The sequence below is a fragment of the Calypte anna genome, chromosome 1 (genome assembly GCF_003957555.1).
Source record: "Calypte anna isolate BGI_N300 chromosome 1, bCalAnn1_v1.p, whole genome shotgun sequence".
NCBI lineage: Eukaryota > Metazoa > Chordata > Aves > Apodiformes > Trochilidae > Calypte > Calypte anna.
The window spans coordinates 32447767-32469723 of NC_044244.1; the positions used below are offsets into that span (position 1 = coordinate 32447767).

General features: G+C 34.4%; 1 protein-coding gene across 4 annotated transcripts in view; it reads left to right on the forward strand.

Moving 5' to 3' along the window:
- The window catches only part of USP15 (ubiquitin specific peptidase 15), a 65559-nt gene that overhangs the window by 8514 nt on the left and 35088 nt on the right, over window positions 1–21957 (forward strand). For 3 of the 4 annotated variants that reach the window (XM_030444403.1, XM_030444393.1, XM_030444439.1), the window contains exons 2-6: window positions 5254–5381; window positions 9538–9668; window positions 12337–12463; window positions 17255–17400; window positions 19893–19954. In XM_030444403.1, coding sequence (XP_030300263.1) covers window positions 5254–5381; window positions 9538–9668; window positions 12337–12463; window positions 17255–17400; window positions 19893–19954 — 594 coding nt within the window. Of the gene's footprint in view, window positions 1–5253; window positions 5382–9537; window positions 9669–11648; window positions 11700–12336; window positions 12464–17254; window positions 17401–19892; window positions 19955–21957 lie in introns of those variants that run through there. The other variant, XM_030444413.1, reaches the window with a different exon arrangement.

The following is a 21957-nucleotide window of genomic DNA, read 5'->3' on the forward strand; positions in this document are numbered from 1 at the left end:
ATAAATTAAGTTGCCTTCTTACAGTTTGTCTTCTCTGTTTTCTGTCTTGTTGATCTTGGTAAGAATGCTGAATTGAATGTGTTTGTAGGATCAAAAGCAGTGGTTATTTTCTGAGGTTTACTTTTTAATTTTGCCTTAAAGTTAAGAAGTCTGGATTTTAGCTATGTACTTTTAAGTGCTTTAGCAGATTGACCCTGTAAGCTGAGTGTGGTGTAACTATATTAATTTTTTGCAGTATAATCTTTAACACGGTATATGCTTTTTGCATGAAGATGAGGGAAATGTATAGCATTTGCATGCAATTTTCAGTTTTCCCTAATCTTATTGGAATAGTTGTATGTCATCTATTGATTGAGACGGAGATGATTACACCTACTATGACTGTACTCCATAGTATCTTAAGATAATTTCTCTTACCTGTATCAGGTATCCATTAAAGTAAAAGCAGCAGAATGCTCATTAAAAGACCTAATATATATAAAATGTAAATATACATATGCATATATATGCACATAGCCAGTAATTCAGTGCAAGAATTCACAGCTACAGTGTCTGTTAGTATTTTTCAACATCTATCTCTACTTTTTTTCTTAGTTACAGAAATTCACTAAATCCTTCTTTCCTTCAAAAGTTAGTACGCAGAGAAAGACATATACTGCTTTATATTACACCAAGCTGTACATAATACAAATTATATACACCAAATTATTAGGCTCTGCGTTTGAGTATCCACAGATTTCTTGATCTTCATTTTTCAGTCTTCTCATTAATCTTCAGTAGAATATGTGTTGCAGAAAATGCACCTAGGCTCTTACTGGTTTGAAAATAATCAGTTTTAATTATGCTTCACAAATATTAACTTCATTTTTTACAGATTTATAATTCAATCTCAGAACACTGCATGCATTTAGCTTTTTTAAGATTGTTCCTTGCAGTTTTGTCCATGTGATCAAACTATCCCAGTCTAACAAAATACTACTCAGTGGATGCAAGTTAAGAAAAAAGGAAAGGAAAAGATACAAAGTCATTTGAGTTGGTCTCATATAAGTATGACTAGGGGACAAGGCTGGCAGGTTTGGTGATAGAATGAATGCCTGAGAGTGACTGCATTCATACCAGCACACACTTGTGTGGCTGTTTCAGAATAGTGCTGGATGGCCACAGCAGAAAAGAAAGGTGAGAATGCTGTTGGCCTTGAGAACATTCATAAGACTGCAAACTGTGTATAAAGCAGAAAGTGAGGGCATGTCAGTTTTACTACATTTGATATTTCTTTTTCTGTTTATTAGAAATGAAAATTTGTTAAAATTAAGAGTAAGAAACTGTTGTAAAAGCAATTGGGATTTGTACGGGCAGAGTGAAAGAACTGGATTTTTGCAACTGCAAAGAACTGCTGCTATTTGTGTTTTAAAATTAAAAAGACGAATAACAGTGATTCAATAAGAGTAACATCAGGCTTATTCTGGTAGACTCAGGGTCAAGGAAAAATTATCTTTAATATTAGACTCCGTATTCAGTTATATTTGCAGTGTGTAGAATAAAGTCACTGCATTTAATATGATCATACCAGTTGAGACTTCCATGGTAGAGTCTTGTGTTTGTTTTTCTCTTCCAGGAATCAGAATGTAACAATTATAACAATTATTAGTATTGCTCAGTGAAAACTTGTTTTATTTTTTCCTTAATTTTCAAGTAGGCTGTGTGGTATTCAATTTATTCATACTTATGTGAACCTTATATTAAATAGGCTAAGTTGCACTTTGTAAGCTTCTCTGCTATATTCTCTTCTTCCTTCTTCTCCATTTCTATGTAACAAATAAATGTGTTGTATTTTGGGCACCAGTTCAATCTGGAATGCTAGAAGAAGCACTGTAAGACCTGTCTGCATCCACTTGTTAGTCTTGAACTCCAAAAGCATTTTTGCCTTCATTGGACCAGATGATAGAAGACATCTGCATCTGACTGTTGATTGTAGAAAAGGAATCACATGTTACCTCTGTAAAATTTAAACCTAATTTAAGGTTTTTTTTCTTACCTACTGCAGTATTCTTAGGAGGACTCCATATAGCATAATATAACTGAAAGCTTCTGGTAACAAACAAACCAAGTATTTTTAAACATACTGAAAAGCTGTTTGGGCATCATTTCCATTGTCTGTTGCATGATGGCAAACATGGTGTTTTCAATGGACTTTTCAAGTTTTAAAGTTTATAGCTTTGCTTACATCTGGTATTTTAAAAAATGTCATAATGCACCTTTTTTTTTTTTAACGAATGTATGTTTTAAGCATGATCATACCAAGTCTTAAATTGTATGTGGCTAGTCATGTTGTGTGCCTGTTTTCACAACATGGTCTTTTTTTCATAGTAGAAGTTGCTTCCTCTGATTTCACAACAGTTTAAAATTCATGGTTCCATAAGTTTTGCTTTGCTGATCATTAAATCTGCTATTCTGTTAGTAGCACCTGAAAGTTAAGTTCAGAAAAAGTTTTATGTGAGACAGTAAAGCCATACTTGGATACATTCTAGTGCTGCAAAATTAGGTTTTCTGTATACGGAGATCTGAATATGTCTCAAAAGATTATTGCTTTGTTATCAGGTGCTTATAGCTTCTCTGGACAGTGTAGATAGAAGTGCTCAAAAAAAACATTCTAGCTAAACTCATTCTAACAGAATGAGTTTGATTTTTGAAGTTTGAAATGTGTGTAGGACTGGAACTTAGATTTGAACAAAATAAGCTTTTCCTGTTTCTCAATATTAATAAAGCTGAATATTTTTACTTCTGTATTAGCCTGCTCTTTTTTTTTTTTTTTTTTTTTTTTTACTACTGTATTTTATCCCAAATTTTACCATCTTTAATGCAGCTTAGCCTGGTCCTGGTTTCCTGTTACATTCTAACCAGGCTGTAAATAAAATGTATCAAGAGAATTCTGTCACAAAACTGAAATAATCTGTGCTGGGCCAGGCTACTTCAGAATTATTTGATATTGTAAGATTGTAGTGACACAAAGTAGCTCATCTTTCTGGAATAGTAATTCAGTCATGCTGTTTCATTACTGGTATGGTGGGATGCACTCTGCCCAATATAACCTGTTAAGTCACTGTTTGTTTCTGAGTTTGGTAAGAGTGGAAAGGGGAATTCTTGAAGAAAATTACTTTTCAGATACATTTCTGAAATATATTTTTATTTCCAAAATAATACTTCCAAATTTTTTTTATATGTATAGTTTTTGTTCAAATACCAGTGTGAGGCTGTTTTCCAACTGCTTTATTAAGTGTTTAAAATTTCAGAAAGAAACTGTGTGTTGCAAGTGCCAGGACCAAGTTGTTTATAATACAGAAGAGGTAGCCACTCATAATTGATGACTCCTGAGCAGCAGTAGCAGTTTTGATAGTAGAATAAATATAAGACCAAGTCTTGCACTACCAGGTGGTTGAGGTACATGCTCCAGAGTACAGCTGGCGTTGGTTCTATAAGGGAGACATTGGCTAAGCAAACTTCTGTAGGTGTAATTCTGTCACTGGAAGTAGTTGAGACACAGCTCTACCTTTGCTCTTTATGTTGTTTGTTTAGAGTAATTACAAGTGAAGTCTAGGAGTAATTTGTTTGCAGATTCATTATTACTGTTCATTAAATCATATTTTGAATCAAGACTGTTTTCAGTGTGAATTAGGATCTTGTCAGGTGTTGTAAAGTTGCTGTTGAGACCTTAGTTATTGAAGGAATGCAGGGGAAGTAAGCATCCAAAGCCATTGGTGATCGTATGTGTAGCTGTCTAATGCTTTCTTGTCTAACTTTCCACAGGACATTTGCCTATAGATTGACATGCTTAAGAGTACATTCTCTAGGCAGTGAAAAATTTGAGTTTATTGAGAAGACAATCTGCTAAGTTTTCTACAAAGGATCCTACTTACTGAGTGCTACTCAGTAGTAATTTCTTCTTTACCAGAAGTTTGCTAGCAGAACTTCTGGAGGCTTAATGTGCGTGTGTGTAAGAGAGAAAAACCTTGAGAATAATTAAAATTTGCATGTCTTAGGCTTGTTAATTCTTACTGTAGTTACATCATTTGGAGGCACAAATTTAAGGCCCTGCTAAAGTATGCTTTTAAGCTGTTCAGCAAAATGCATATTCAAGCAGTGTTTTTTTACTTCTTTGCTTTCATGAATTGTGGATGTCAATGCAATGAGTGGCTCTTACTAAATGATTGCCTAATAACGCCATATACACTACCAGCCCAGTGCTTGAATCACCAGGAAGTTTTGAGATGTCTTAACTGTTCAATAGCATATTAGTGGTATGCTACAAATGACAGCTCAGTAGTCAAATACTTGAGAAAAAAATGAGTATTACCTGTCAGCTTTTGTTTGGCCTTGCGTTACATCCTGGTAGTGGTACTCTGACTTGTACTAGGGTGGTAGCAAACGGGTTGGTACAGACCTGATGGAAGGAGATGGATACTTTTACAACAGAGAAATAGTGAAGGAGGTGCCTGTAAAGAAATACAAGAGTCACTGAACAAATTTGGTTTCTTTAAGATTAGAATGAATTCTGGACAATAAGATATAAAATGTCAGTATCACTGGAATTTGTAAAAGCTAGACTGGCAATGGTTTAATCTGGATAGAAATACTGTGGAGCTGAATTTAGAGATAGCCCTTTATACGGAAGTGTAAAGTTTAAATATAGGCTGAACATCTCGTACTGCCTCAAAAGCAGAACATTTATGGTATGTGTTGATGCTTACTCAAAGGAAGAAAGCACTTACTCTTTTTTGACAGGACAACAGAGTTGTAAAGTTCTTCAACTTTTACGTATATTATAAGTTATCAATTAAACTCCAGCAGGAAAAAATATTTGACTAAAAGTTATCTCTTGTTTTGTAAAGCTCTGTCTGATCTTAAAGATTTAACTCAAATCTCATGAGTTTTCAATTTGAGAACAGGAATTAAAGCTGGTTTATATTTCATGCTAAAAAGAAAATTTTTTTTTGAACTTGTAATTTTTCAACTTCTGGAATGCTGTATTGGCAGTCTTGCAAAATTGTATTTGCCCACTGTGATTAGTGGGATCTTTAATTTCTCTGAATTGAAGTCCTTGTTGGTGGGAGGTGCCAGTAGTGGTTAGCAGACTAAACAGAAAAACATTCTTCATTTTGCAAGGTTGATGATATAAGTACATTAATATTAATTAATTGGTACTGTAGGAAGTAGTAGCATGCCACTAATTAACTTATTTGTCTTCTTCCATTTAAGGTATCTAGTGGATAGTCACTGGTTCAAACAGTGGAAGAAATACGTTGGGTTTGACAGCTGGGACAAATACCAGATGGGAGATCAGAATGTGTACCCTGGTCCTATTGATAATTCTGGACTTCTCAAAGGTAACTGCTTCTGATTGTGTAATATGCCAATACTAACATTTAGTGCAAATTTGTCACAGATTGTTCATCTTTTGTAGTCATTAGTGTAAATGGATCTCGGTATTTATAAACATGGACCTTTTCAGATGGTGATAAAGGAGCTGGAGTAGATTTCCCTAACAAATTACAGTTTCATAAATAAAATTATTGTAACTGTTTGCAATTGTAGCAGAATATTTAATAATATACAAGCTACTGTTCATAATGATTTTTGGGATACCTTGGGAGTTGAAATTTAGTGAAGCTGACAAATAGCTAGCCTGAGTTCAGAAAGATTTTTTTAGCTTAGTTGAATTGGCTGAATTAAAATAACAGTTTTACTCTTAACTCTAAAATTTCTTTTTGTAAGTGAGCCTCAAGCCCTTGCTTTGATTTTGGAACACTTGGAGAAGAGGTATTGTGCAGTTCAGTGATAAAGTGGTATGAAATGCTAGAGAATACACTAAACTGTGGTCAGATTTGTGGACAGAAGTCCTAGAATACTTTCCCAGATATTTTAGATCAATTTTTTTTTAAATACATAATAGTTAAACCATTAGAGCCTTTAATGTTTAATCTGCAAAATCTAGTGGACGCTAAGTCTAGGAGATATGCTATTGCTCTGTGATATTTGGTATCCTGCTTCTTTGTGGTTACAGGTAATGTAATAGTACTGCATAATTTCTTTGCACGAAAAAATTGTGCAAATGGGATTTCTTATGGACTCTGACTTTCTTAATTCAAAACATCTCAACTGCAATTAATATTTCATTATTTTACAAGTTAAATTTTAAAGATAATTGCTCCGTTCGTAGGCCTTGTCATACCATGTTGCACTAGTTGCTAGGGTGAGTGTTCATGTCTGACATGAGTAGTATCAGTGCCTTTGAAGCAGGTGCTGTATTGTCATGTGCATTTATCTGTATGTTCTCTTCCATCCCCAAACTTAAAGATCTTTTTGCTTAGCCATTTTGCTAAAAGGCCCTGAAAACCTGTATTCTCACTATCATTTTGACACTGCCCTTACAAAATAAACACAGAATCAGGGTTTATGAACTTCACTTTTGCTCGTTTATGGTTCTAAAACTATGGCTCTGCATTGGTAATGACACCAGACATCTAATTACTGTATGACATCTGTTGTTCCTGTATGAAGGCAGTTTTAAAATTAGGTGCTCAGCAATTAGTAGCTATCTACTTCACCTACTGCTAAGCAGCAATCCTCTGTACAAGGTTTCCTATGTAGCATAAATTAAACCTGAAAAAGTTTGGTTTTAATCCTGTCTTAGGTACATGTTTGCATGAGTTATTCTCATACTGCTCTCCTTCAGTGTTAAGTCTGAATTTGCATCTGATTTAATGAATGTAAAATAATCTAAAATGGGCCTGCTTTCTCAGATATTCTGTAATGTAATACAGTGATAAGGCAAACAATTATTATGTTCAAGAAAGACTTATTCCAGGCAACTGAAGCGTTACTTGGGTGTTGCTCCCTTATTTTCAGATTTGAATGATGTGAGAGCAATAAAAAGTAAGAGATTTGGGTTAATCTCATTATAAGCAAAAATGTATGTAATGGATTGCACATGTGCTGTCTTTAGAAAAAGAAATATATAAGTCAACATGAGATTAGCAAAGAAAGCCCAGGGAAGTAGTTATGTAGAATAGCTGATTGTAATAGAATACAGTGTTGCTTGTAAGGGACTGAGATGTCAGAGTCAGGGAACTTCTTTGGTGAAATAAGGTTCTAAAAAATATATACTATAAAAATGTTGGGGATTGTAGAAAGACAGAATGAAATCCAAATTATATCTTCTCACTGTAACCTCCTGTAGTAATATCACGTAGGTCTAGAAATCCAGTATGAACTTTTTAAGGGATACATGGACCTGAATGTGTTTTGATGGATTTCTCTCTAAACTTGCTCCCAGTTATAAATAAGCACCAAATACATAGTGTTGAGTGAGCCGGGTATGAATTTGATAGTACAAGTCATGAATTGTTCTAGCAATTGTTTCTTGGATATGGTTCTTGCATGTAGATTTTTTCCTAATCAGCCAAGACAGTTTTGAACCAAATTTTTTAATCTTGAAAACTGTTACTTGTGGAGATAGGATGAAATTGACTGAGGGGGAAAAAAAAAAAAAAAAGGAATGTACAGGTGCATTAATGTGACCCAAAAATGAGACTTCAAGCAATTATATTTATCTCCATGAAGAACGAAATTTTTATTTTTCACTGAGATGCTCATGAAATTCCCCTTTTACTTTTTGCTTGAGGAGTTTATGTACTGTGGCTCCCAAAGCGGAATCCAAAGTCTAAGATGTTCATACACATCACTTTGTTGCCTTCTCTGTTGCATTGTGGTTTTTCTTGCTAAAATTGCAAGAAATACTTTGACTGTTCCTGAACTTGATTATCCTTTTTTCTAAAATAACTTTATAATTCAATACTTACCTGGCTGTATCTTGGGGTTTTCAGTGTTATTAGGTTTTGTGTTCTGCCTATTTTTATTGGAGAAAATGCCCACAAACTGTGCTGTACTTTCTTGACTGCGTAAGGTCATCTCTAAACGGTAGCGATTACAAATTATGGGAAAAGTATCTTGTCATCTTCTTTGAGCAGCTAATGGTAGTAACAAATGTTGCACTTACATAGGTGAACTGAGAACAAGAGGCTTCTCCCATCTTTTGCCACACAACGTGGGGCTTTGCTGAGGAGGAAAGGGAGTCAGCATCAGTGAAAAGGCAGTAAGAGCACAAGAAAGCTGTGGAAAGGGAAAGCATTAGGGTAATTAAATAAAAAACCATTGCTTTTTTCCCTCTTTTTAATTCTTTTAATCCTTTTAATTTTTAATTCTTAAATTTTTATTTTTAAAAGCATAGTTTTTAATAATTATTATTAAAGGACTTTTAGTTTCCAAGTGCCCCTCTTTTTTTAATGGTTAGGAACTTTTATCTGAAGTTACACTATGCTGTGTTCACTAAATCTGTACAAAGGAGAAAGAAGAATAGTATAGAAATATGATCAAATGAGAGGACTTTTCATATGAGAAATGAGAGTCCATATGAGTTCATGTGCACATAGCATGCACTTATTTTTGTCCTTGCAGAAAAGTAGGTAAAAGTATAGATTTTGTTTAGCAGTATGACTTAAAAAAATAAAACCAAGAGGAAGGCCGATACTTGGAGCAATTTGAGATTATTTAAGGTTACTTTTATGCTCAGTTTTAATTATGCAGTGTGCAATTCTGCAGTTCAGTCAGATAGGACAATCAAAATAAACAGACTGCATATCTATTACAGTCTATTTATTCTTTATAGAGTCTATTTTTACACTTCATTAAGTTTGTCATCCTGATTCATCCCTGGAGCTGCATGTGTGGGTGTCCCTGTTTGATGTCCCTCTGTATAGACAGATGTTTGCTGGCCTGTAGTTGGGTTCTTTCAAATAGGCAGCTGCCTGAACTGGCTGAGGCACACAGTGGCTCAGGTAATCACCTCTTGCACATCTAGGATAGCCACTACTTACCACAGTAAAGACAGGTTAGACAAAAGTAAAAAGCATGCTTCTTATATAAACAGGTTGTCAAGTTGTACTTCTTTTAGGTTTTACATCTCGCTACCCTTGTAAATAATTTTGTAGGGTTTGTGTTTCCAGAGCACATAGGATTCTTTAAGTAGGAGGGTTGTACCATTTTTTTTTCCTCAGTCTGATGTGGAGTGAATGACTTCAAACTTTGGATATACTGTAACTACTCATTCCTGCATTTTCAGTATAGCATGGAATGGAAGCATCTGTGTTCTGCAAATATGACTGAAGTGGGTGGAGGAATGGATTGTTTTTTCTGAAGGCCGTGATGGTGTGTGATAACAAATCAGTTACTTGTGATTGCATGAGTATATGGAGTTGTCAGTATGGGTTCCTGAGTGTAGGAATATTGTGTAACAGGTGTACTATGCATGAACTCAAAAGCTTGCAAAATTAGTTTCAGGAGAGTTTTGTTTTGAACACCATAATGCTGATAACACAATTATGACTCGGAAAATATTTTGTTTGCTGTTTATAGTAAAAATATTCCATTAAAAACCTCAAGCAACAGAATTACAATATTCAAGTAAAAATATCTATTTTACAGATGGTGATTCTCAGTCTCTCAAGGACCATCTCATTGATGAGCTGGACTACATCCTTTTGCCAACTGAAGGCTGGAATAGGCTAGTCAGCTGGTACACACTGATGGAAGGTCAAGAGCCGATTGCACGCAAGGTACTCTTAAGTTACCCACTGGAATGAATGATAATATGGAATATGAATATACTGGAAATGATAATATGGAAATTACTATAGCGGAATATGATAGACTCCTGCAAATATGCAGGAACTGCACAGGAATTTATTAGAAGATTGTAAATCTGGCCTTGTGATAATCAGACAACTCCTTCTGTGGTTGCTTGTAGATATCTTTTTATTCAGATTTTAGAGGCTTAGGTTTTTCATATTGAGAAATGAAGATGCAAAGTATTTAATACCTTTTTTTTTCTTTTTCTGGAAGTAAGCCCTCTAATATTTCAAGAGGAAGTTGCTTTAGAAGCCTCTAAGTCTATTAATGCAAATGATTCTGTAATTAAGCATAAAACTCCAAAACTGTTGATGATATTAGTGAAGAGCTTAGCTCTAATAATGTTAACACCAGCACCGTAATCGGTAGTTCTTTTTCTGATAAGCAGTCTTCTGTGTTCAGCAGCTTGCTAAGGGAATTTTTTTCTTTAAGAAAAAAGCTTAGCACAACAAAAGTAGTAGTGCATGGTACGATGGATACTGTGGTCCTTCAGACTGAGCTACTCTATTTGCTCCCACACATACCTTGCTTATTATTGAGGTGATGGGACATTTTAGCAGTTTACCGATCAGATAATCTGTTTGTCTTATTTCTTAAGAATTTCAGGGAAGTGATTACAGTTGCATCCTCCAGGGACTGCAGTACTTGTTTTAAAATACATTATTAAGTTTGCTTTTAACCATTAGGGCACCTTTTTTCCTCTACAGGGATCTTTACTAATTCCTGAAAAATTGATCAAAAAATACTCTGATTAGAATTTAGTTTAGAACAAGACTTCTAGCGTAATAATTTTTTTTCTTTCTCCTGAGTCATGAGGATGGTCTAACTACTTGCATGTTGGCCATTTACTTGAATTTCATTCCTTTCAGACAAATGCCAGATTTAGCTATAGAAGGTTTCTTTGAGATTCATTTGGTCAGAAATAAGTAGTAGTTTGGGCTTTTTTTTTTAACATTTGTTTCTACACAATATGAGATCTTTTTTTAGAGACATCCACAGAATATCTTTTTCTCTAGCTCTGTGAGAGCTGAAATCAATTAAAATGGCTCTCCTTTAAAGATAGATCTGTTACCAACTTGCTACTGTTTTTTCTGAAGATGGATTTCAGCAAACTGAATGCTCTCCCATCATCGTGGTAATGTAAAAGTTGTGTAATTTTTTTGCTTTGGGGGGAAAGTTGTAAAGAGAGAACAGTCTGAATGATTTCCCTTCTGCTTGGAAGGATCTCACCATAAGAGTATACGTATTGTAATGAGTGGACAAGTGAACTGGTGTATCTTTATTTTCTGCAAATATAAACCATAGTTATCATCCATGATGTATATTACAGTTCAGAATTTATCTTTCTGATGCTCTTGTCATTTATTTATTCATGATTCTTTATCTTGTATTTCATAGAGGTGGGATGATACTTTCTTCCCCCCTCCTTTGCTACTTAAACTTTTGCAGTGTGGATCCAGATTTCAAATTGATACAATGTTGTGCTTGATCCATGTCAAATAACATTATAAATTTATGTAATAATGTGTAGCAATACTGCCACTACATTGTCCATTTTATTCTCAGAAATGTCTCAACCATCAGCACAGTTTTGTTTACTGGAACTGTTCTGTTGTTACTCTAGTAGCTGAAAACTCCACTAAGCCGCTCAAGTTAAGGTGCATTTTTATTTAAATGTTATGGTTGGAAGTCATTAAAGCTAAGGTAAATGACTGAAATAATTCACTAATTTATTTCTTTTCCTATAGTACGTGCATACAAGTAATATTTGTACAGCAGATAGCTGTACAGCAGATAGCAGATCACCAGCAATTAGCTGGTGGCTTTTTTTTTTTTTTTTTTATTACCGTATTTGTCAGATGTATCACATATCAGGGCAAGGATTATTTTTGGAACAGTCTACATGACTAAGTACTGCAGTTACACTTTGGAAGATCAAAGGGAAAAACATTTAAGAGGTGACCCTGAATATTTTTTTCTACATTTTATTTTTATTTTAAAAAATTCCTGTATACTTGAACTAATTTGTAATTAGTGTTGCAAAAGGGAGCATACAATAAGCAATTGTTATGAGTAGGTGAACTGTCAGCTTAGTGTGTGCATTGTCAGAATATAAGTGGGAGATTTGTGGGTCTTGTTTAAATACAGGATTTGTTTAAAAAATGTGATTTCCATGTTTTAGCAGTGTGTATTCTGTTATTAAGTATTTTTTAACTGTGAAAACTAATTCTTCATGTTTTGGGGAAGTAGCATACAACACGTGATGTGAAATAAAAATAACTTTTTATGTTTTCTGTCTTTAAATCATCTATCTTGTATTTTGGTTAAATATGTATATTTGTAATTTCTGTTGTACTGAACACTCTGAAAGCTATGGTGGTATTACTAAACACAGGCAAGTTGCCATCTCATGTGAAAAAATACTTTTTAGTTTGCTGTGTTTCTAAAAAGTTACAGGGGAAATTTTAGTTCTAATTGTTAGCATTTCTAAATGTTTTATGTTCCTTGAACTTGAGTTTCTTGAAGAGTGCTCAAAAATATTTTGAAGTGTATGAAAACATTTGGACTGATACTTGATCCCAATCTTTTTTTCAGGTCGTTGAACAGGGTATGTTTGTAAAGCACTGCAAAGTAGAAGTATACCTAACAGAATTAAAGCTTTGTGAAAATGGAAATATGAACAATGTTGTCACACGAAGATTTAGTAAAGCTGATACAATAGGTATGGGCAACTTTTTTTATCAATCTATAGCTGTTACTTGTAATTAAATGGTACTGGATAGCAAGTTCTGTATAAATAAGTCTCTAAGTAAAATAATAGACGCATATTGCAGCCTGTAAGAAAGATGGGACTGGGTCAAAAGTGAAAGTTAAATTATTTGGAATGTTAGGGTTTTAAATACTTTTTTTTAAAATTATGTTGTTTATTATCTGGGCATCTGTGTTTACTGTAGAGGTTTGCACTTCTTAAGAAGTGAATGGTGTGATGTTTTTCATTATCTTTATTGGATTCTATAGTGCATTTTCTTCACTTTTGATGTGTAAGAAATGTAATTTTTTTTGTTTCCATTCATGTTTTTGACTTACATAATAAGGAGAAGGGTGTATTACAAATACATACAAATATTTTACAAATATTTACAAATATATTACAAAATATATAGCTAAATGTGACTTACAACGGCAATATCCTTTGGGGTTGTGAAGTATCTTTGCCAGAAACTGAGTCCCTTATTAATTTTTTAACTTACCTTTATTTGTAGTTTATTTTGTCTGCTCTGTATTTTGTTATTGCTTGAAACCATATGTTGATAACACATTTGAAAATAATAACACATCTGAAAATAAGTCAAAATATTTCTGAAGACACTGGCAATCATATAAAATCAATTTCTGGTATATTTATGCACATGTATGTGAGATATGAGTCTTTCACAGTCAGGTTTTTTTGTGCCCTTGGTCCTAGGTGCCCAGCCATTACTTTTTGTTTACATTGTTTGACACCAATGTTGTGTTTTTAAGTTATGCTTCTCTTTACCTTTTGAGTAGTGACTTACACTAGGTACCCCATAATTCTTTGCAGATTACTTGCATTAAAAACAGAATAATTTTACTTGTGAAATTTTAATCTTTAAGCTAAGCAAGTTAATCTGCTTATATTAGAAAGAAAAAAAAAAGAAAATTATTCAATTTGTCCTTGGAAACAAAGCTTCAATGTTGTATGTTAATTGGCCTTTTGAGATCTGGTTTAACTTGGGAAGATGCAACTCATTTTTCTCTAAGCAAACCCAGGAACTTAGAAAAAACAATATAACGTTATCCTTCCCTGAAGACCAAATACAACCTATTTTGCAGCCATACTGGATTTAATTGTATCACTTGTATTATGGGTAATGGATGAATTTCTGATCTTTTCCTTCTCTATCGAGAAGCAGGGCATTTTGGAATGACTGTTACTTGGAGGTATATTAATTTTTTTCTTAGCAGGGAGAGAATTACAATTAGAAAAAATTGTCATAAAGGGTACTGGGAAACAGGCTCACTGGCAACTACATTCCAGACACTGTCCTTACTTGTTTTTCTGAGATGTGGATGACATGTTCTTGGAAGCCTTAAACTCAGGCCCTTTCTGAGGCTGAGTCTTTTTATGGAGAACACCAAGCAGGATAATCCTACTAGCCAGGTTATCCAGAAGAGTTTGTATCTTAGAAGAAACTGTGGAAAAATTAAAACTACTTTTAAGAGTGAAAAAATGATGGAACCCTGAGATTTTTCTCTACCATCTATATAAAAGATGTTGATTTATATTTTTTACTGTACATTCCTTAAGATAGTTCTGGAATACACATTTTATTTCCCATACTTTTATAAGGGCACATAGCAGCAGGATGGGGGTAATGGTTTTAAACTTGGAAAGGCTAAATTTAGGTTAAGTATTAGGAAAAAGTTCTTTAGTGTGATGGTGATGAGACACTGGAACAGATTGCCCTGGAAGTTGTGGATGTCCCCTTCCTGACAGTGTTCAAGGCCAGGTTGGATGGGGCTTTGAGCAACCTGATCTAGTGGGAGGTGTCCCTGCCCATGCAGGAAGAGTGGAACTAGATGGTCTTAATGTCTCTTCCAAGGCAAACCATTCTATCAGTCTATGAAGTATATAGAAAAAATGTTCAAAGCATCAGTAAATTAAATGTAAGAGAAATCTTGCAGAATTTGATTATTTTTCATCCTCCCATATGCCAGTAAGGTGTTCATTTTCATTGTGGTTGGAGAAGATTGGTATAAAAGAGTCAACATCAGCCCTACTGAAATGATTAGATATATAAGGTACTATGGTCTTCTCAAGAAGTTTTAATTTTTCTACCCACCAACATTGATTATTTATTGCCCTCAAAAGATCAAGAAAAGATCTTTCTAAGTTCACAGGTTTTGTGCACCTGAAATACTCTGAGCAAGATATTCCCTTACCAGTTTGCACATGTGTGTTATTCCTGGAATAACACAGGAATTTGCTTCTCCTTTCAAATAGAAACTAAGCTAAACTGTATATGAATAATTTCATACAAGGTAGGAAAAATAATTTAAAATGTCAGACTTCAATATTACTGTCATCAGTAATTTTTTTGTGGTGGTATTGGAACATATGTTCTTTGGAACTTCTTGGGAATTTCCTACAATCTCCTACAACTCTTGCATATTAACTGAGACAACTGATGACTTACTCTTTGGGGGGTAGGTGTTTTTTGTAATTCCAGAAAGAAAATGAGCTAGACAATAGATACACTGCAGGCAGCATTTCAGTCTAGTTGTTGTTGATGATCCTAAAGAACATCAGGTCTTCTGAGTGAAAATGAGTTGCTGATCCATTCAAGAGTCTTAATCATACAAAAGTATGATAAAACTAAGTAATCAGCTAAGGTGTAGACCTTTTTTACCTTTATTCAAGAGTTTTACAAACCACAAAATGACAGAAAGACTGTAGCATCTCTTATGAACTAGGAGGAGTCAGGTTGTGTCTGCAGTACCATTAAGCAATTCTAAAAGTGAGCTGATAGACTCTGTTGAACATTGCACCAGAGGCTTTGCATTTTATGAGGTTTTGGCCTTTAGCTAGTAAACTATCTTGGCAAATGGCTTTGCATCTTTCTCTTTAATTTGCTGCAGAATAAAAGAAAGTAAAACTTGCCACCTTTGAGGACAGTTCATTTTGGTATCTGTGAATTGCTTGTCCCTTCTTTAGGAAGCTGAATTACTGTTCTGTAGTACAGATTAACATTTTTGCTATACTTTCCTTTAGACATCATTTGTGATATCACTATCATTTAGGACCCAGAGTTCACTTGTATTAGGATCCACTGAACTTCTTCAGCATCTCATCAAGACTCTTCCATGTAGTCTGCTAAAATAGTACTTAAATCATGCAGCTGTTTTGTTGGGGGGGGGGGAGGGGGGCAGGGGTGGTTCTTTTTTTCTTTTTTGGAGGAGATCTTATTATTAACCACAGAGAATATATGCTCTATGAGATCAACAACCTTTAACTCTCAAACTGAGCTATTGCAAATTGTGGCTATATATCTGATGGAGTGAGAGGCATCTTTAAATGGCAGTTCTTCCTGTCCCTTTCAGACATTATTCTAGTACTAATCAGCTCATACATGGGGAGGGTATAACACTACTAGAGGAGATCCCCATACACAATGTTCCTGAGACTACATATTTGAATGTAGTGTTTTCATTTATGGTGGAATGGGCACTTTGACTTCAGGTCATAAGCCAGCATGTCAGTGATATGTGCTGGGGGACCATGGGGAAGAATTAGAAATTGTGCTGCATTGGTAACTTTCATGAGGTATGAAAATGAACCTTAGTTTCACAGTCTCAGAACTGGGATAATGGTCAAATGGAACGTGCTTTTCCAACAGTCTTGGACATAATCCATGGTCATCTGGTAGAACTGATGTTTCCTGTCACTTAACAGTTCTGCTAGTGAAGCTGAAATATGTTAAAAATCAACATAATAAATGTTAACTTAGTACTTAATAAGAGCTGCAATGCTCAAGTAAGATCAACAAATTAATTAGCAGCCTGTTGCCTTTTTTTATAGCACCTACCTTGCCTACATATCATCTTTATTACAGAAATATATGATCCAGTCTAACACTTGTTTTCATACTAAATTGTGTCTTAACTAGTATAGAGGGAAGCTTCGGGACTCAGAATATTTAACATAGGGGTTAGTATAGCAATAGTAAATAATAAAATACTATCTTACAATAAATAATAATCATATGTAAAAGGCAATAAGGGGAATTCTAGAGAAGCTGAAACACTGATATTTCATCCTGAGATTTCTGGGCAATGTCTCTCAGCTTCCAGTGCTTGTGTTTTTAGTGATCATCAAGAATGAGCTGTACATTTCTTGAGTTCTGTTTTGTGTTCTTTGTTGGCTGCAAGACTTGGCTGCCATGGGGCTTTATGAGTGAACCAATTTTAAAGAAAAAGTAAATCTGAGGTTGTTATTATACAGCACTGCACATATTCAAATTAAATAACTCTTTAATAAACTCTATTTTTCCATAAGAAGAATGGAGTTAATTATGGATTTGGTCTAGGGAGAGGAACAGAATTACTTGCCCTTCCTGCACCTGGTTTTGCTGGCAAGTGTTGCTTCTAATCCTTCCCTACCTACCCACACTCCTGTTTTACCACACTGCGAAATCAGTAGATGGGTACTAGATACCTCCTATCATCTGTTATTTATCAGCTTGTCTTTATTTGATCTACTTTGCTAAGAGACTCAGGAGGGAATAAAATAGTCCTCTGTTTCCATTTTAAAGGGAGGCAAACTAGGAACTTCCATCTTCTCCTACAACATGATGTGGTTGTGTTGCTATTTCTACTGTTCCGTTCATATTTTGAACATAAGAAAAAGCATGGATGATTCCAATGCTTTATTCAACCTTTTACTATTTGTGTAGTGAAATGCTAAACTTGTGTTCTCTCCCTTTCAAAACAGATACAATTGAAAAAGAGATAAGAAAAATCTTCAATATTCCAGGTGAAAAAGAGACCAGACTGTGGAACAAATACATGAGTAATACTTTTGAACCTTTGAATAAACCAGACAGTACCATACAGGATGCTGGTTTATACCAGGGACAGGTACAGTGTAATATTATTTCTTCTTTTTTTTTTTTTTTTTCATGCATTTGGTTTTTTGCTCATTAAAATGTAGCTGTACCCAGTGATTTTTTTTCTCTTTAAAAGTTAATTGCCTTCAGAGAGATTATGTTAGGAAAATAATTATACATTTTTTAAACAAGTTAATCAAAATAAAAGTAGTTTTGGAGTGTATTTTTGGTATCAAAGATGAGTTTACCTCTCCTAATGAATTAAAATTACATAAATGGAGCATTTCTGACTTGAATTTGGTAAAACGTGAAATAAAAAAGTATTCCTATGATCTTGGATATGTTGTCATAATGAAATCCAAAATATGAAGAACTTTTTAGGTGCTTTAAAAGAATAATGTCTTCTGCTCAAATTCTACTACCCAGAATTCAGAAAGAAATTAAGAAAAAAATGAAGCTTTTTGAGATTAGAACTATATAGACAAAAGAGCTTGAATACCTGCTCTAGCAAGAGCCTATATCATCACTTCAGAATCACTTTATAGGAGGATTTCTTACAAAACAATTTTTTACCTTTCCAGATGAATATAAATGTGAACCAATAGAACAATTTCATCATTAGAATAACTTTTCAGGTTATTACATTGATTCTTTAGTCTTCAAATGGAGTTGGATGTTTTTTCAGCAGCTGTAGTTCATGCTGTTGTACTACAAATATGAATGGATGAAATTTGATGGCAGTAGCTGTAGGAGAGATTATAGTGAGGTATTTCCTTTTGCCTCAAAATTCTTGACTACTATAAGCAGTCTTTATGCCATGTTTCAGTTTTGGTTTATGGCATGGAAGGTAAGTAATCAGTGCACCAAAATAACAGCTTTTACTCTTGTGCCCGTTAGCTTCATGCTGCACAAACTTAAACCCTCACACAGATAATTTTAACAATGCAGAGGTCCTGCTGGAAGAGCCCCCATATCACATAAAAGGCTTTCCTAAAGATGTAACTTGCAAATTGCCTCTATCCCAGTGAAACATTAACTATGAAGCAAGCATGGCCTAATACTGCCATAAAAATATCTCTAGGTGACATCTGTACTTTCAGCAAAACAAATATTGTTCAAAACTGCATTTAGCCTTGGTTTCTGAAAATGCCAAATGTCATGGTAGACTCTGTGTTTCTGGTCAGTTGCACTTGTTAACACACAGGTTATTTTTCTTGCTGAGCCTCCTGATCTTACAGTACTTATCCTGTTACAGTCTATCTAAACTAACAGTCATTTTTTACTGTGTAATTCAAAGTTCTGTCACTGACAACATTAATGTTTTGAATTTATCAGCTGGTTTCTAAAGTGAGCCTTTCAGGGTTCCATTGAACTTTCCAGTCTAAATCTTCCTTTTATTTAGTAGTCTCCAAGCCAATGAAATGAAATGCAGCAGAATCTGTTTTGCAGGATTCATGATCAAAGACAGCAGACTCCTCTTTTCCAGATAGAAAGCAGGTCATGATAGAAAGGTAGTTTTCAGTGTCATAACTTAAGTACATTCACACTGAAAATGTGATCAGATCTCCGAGTGGCAGCATGACTTAAACATAAGGTTTTGGGCATGAGTATGTTGTGAATGTATGTCACTGTGTAGACACATACAGGCACAACATGACAGTTAATTAGTGTCCTGAAACATCAGTGTGCTATTAATGCAGATTTACATTTAAAATTAAGAGTTAGGTTCAGTTTAAATATTGGAATCTAGTTGGTGTTTGAGATGATCCAGGCTATCCCAGCTGTCAGTCCAGTGAGGCATGAGCTTTTTGTAGGTCCTATGTCATATCTGGCAGCATAGGGCAGATATCTCAAATACCCAAAGGCGTTTCAAATGGCACTTGATGCCTGTGTTTAGGACTGAGTGTTCCATACTGCCTTTTGTACCAGTAACAATTTGAATGAAATTATTTTTATTAGCCAATTATCCCATTGGAAAATTAATATTAGATAAATGCTTTTGCAAAAAAAAAAAAAACAATACAGGTATGATTTTAAGGATATCAAGCCAGAAAATGTTCTATCGGGGGGTTTTGTTTGTTTGCTCTGGGCTTTTTCCCCTACCAACCTGTGTTGTGTGAGGCAAAATTCCTTCAGGAGTATCACTTCCTTAACAGAGCTGTTGGATAGGCATATGGTTGCTACAGACTCATATGTGCTGTTTACATGTTACAGGACATTTTCTGACCTCTTTGGAAGATAAGGTCTTGCCTTTGTATTCATGGATTGTTGAGACATAGAAATACCAAGTGGCTTGCCCAAAGCTGCACAGATTAAGTGAGTTGTGGGGAGAAAAAAGTGAATAGAGCAAAAGGAAAATGCAGTGTAAATTGACTGAAATGTTTTTGAGCCTTAGGGAATAGTAACTTAAACATCAGTCTGTTCTGTCTCAGTCACGTCTGCAAGTCCATTGAAAATATTGGAACAGAAAGCAATCTGCTGAAACTTTTATTTCAAATTTTCTTATTACGCTTTTTGTGATAGGTACTGGTGATAGAACAGAAGAATGAAGATGGAACATGGCCAAGAGGTCCCTCAACTCCTAAGTAAGTTGTGAATTTAAGTCATGTTACTCACTATAGCTCAACTGTTTTCACAATTCTTGTTTTTTTAAACAACTGGTTTTAGAATTGTCATTTTATTTTGAAAAATCATCATTCAGATGTATTATCTGAAAATATTAATAGCGTGTTTGTTACAAGTGCTGCATGTTGTAGAACATGACATAATCATGAATTCTTCATATATGTTGCTTAATTTTGATTTCAGTAAGTGGTATATGCTTAAAAATATGAAAAAAAAATCCACAGCAGAAAACTGTAATACTTAGCTTGTTTTATTTAGAATTCTGTTTCAAAGCAGAGACTGTCTGTTAGGTGAACATAGGCATGTATTTTTAACAGTATTTTTCTTATATGTAAATGTTTTCATAGATACCTTGTCCTTGTATCTCCAGAACACAATATTTACTCACAAGCATTATGCAAAATGTCCTTCTACCATACATTCATGTTGCTTTTTTCTTTGTTGAGTTGTCATGAATTAACAGACCACAATGTTCGTTTTTTCTTCTGTTCTTCCTGCTGCCAACAACACCTTGCTAATGGCAAATGAGCATTTTTTCATTTAGATGGATAGACTTCTTTTAACACTTTTTCCAGAGTCTAAATCATGTTTGGATGATTTCAAAGATGAGCTGGAACTTGTTACTAGTAAGCTAACACAATCTCAGCCTTACAAAAGGTTAACTTTGCTTTTTCCCTTTGTTGGCTGGTTCTGGAACATATTTTTCATTAAAAGTTCTTTCAAATTCATTTTAATATTCTACATTCATGTCATTGAAGTTCACTGATGTTTTAAAACATTTTTGTAGTAACATTGCTTATCATTTGATAAGGACAGATTTTTTTAATCTTTGGTGTCTTACCTCAATACTTTGTATTAGGAGCACTTGTTTCTTTTAAGTTGCTTAGTGAAGTCTGAGTTCAGTTTAAGCTTAGTATGAACAATATAACCCTGCTTAGTGAGATGTTATGACACAAAGAAGTTAATGTAGAGCAGCAGAAAGAATGGGATGCAAAATACTTGAAGTTTAATCCATGACCTCAAAAAGCATCCAGGAGAAATGTAAATTCTGAGTCAAATTTTAAATGTAGATTTTGAAGATTAAAAGAATTTAGATAACTTAATGTCAGAGATGCTTTGGAAGTTTTACTAGAAAGATATTCTTGGTGATGGTATTTGCTTTTATTCTGCCAAATTTCAATTCAACTTTATAAAAAGCAGTCAGGAGCTCCTGGAAAGTGTTTGATCTGGGGATAAGTAAAATGATGAACGAGAATACTTATGTCAGAGAGGAGTATAACTAAACCAGCAAGTGAGGACGAATTGTTTTACTACATATGTTTGGAAGATTTCACAGATACCAGAAAGATTGAAATTTGATATTTAAATACATTGTAATATTGGGAAGTTTGCAAGATTTAATAGATTCAAATACTAATTATCAACAAGCAGTAATGGGGACAGGTTTTTACATTCTTTTAAACCTTTATGAAAAATCTAATAAAACTTTAAAGGGGCAGAAATATTATACACTTGCTTTTGAGTCTTCTTTATGAGATGCATTAGTAGTATTAGTTTGTCACCACAAATAGTTTACCTCCAGATACCTTCCTATGGTCCTGTCTGTCACACACTGGTCTCACACCAGTTCCTGCTGAGACTAACTCTTCGTAGTGCTTGCTTTAGAAATGCACAAATATTAAACATTAATTCTGAGGCTAGAGTATAAAGTGCCATATTTAGAAAGGCCAAAATAGAGAATATTGGGAAGTATGAAAGGCTTTTAATGCTTGATAAGGGCAGGATCATTTCAGAAAATCAGATAAGTTTTTCACAGAATCACAAAAGAGTTGAGGTTTGAAGGCATCTCTGGAGACTGTCTGGTCCATCCCATCTGTTCAAAAAAGGGTCAACCAGAGCATGTTGCTTGAAACTGCTTGCAGTCAGATTCTGGCAGTCTCCAAGGATGGAAGCTCCTCAGCCT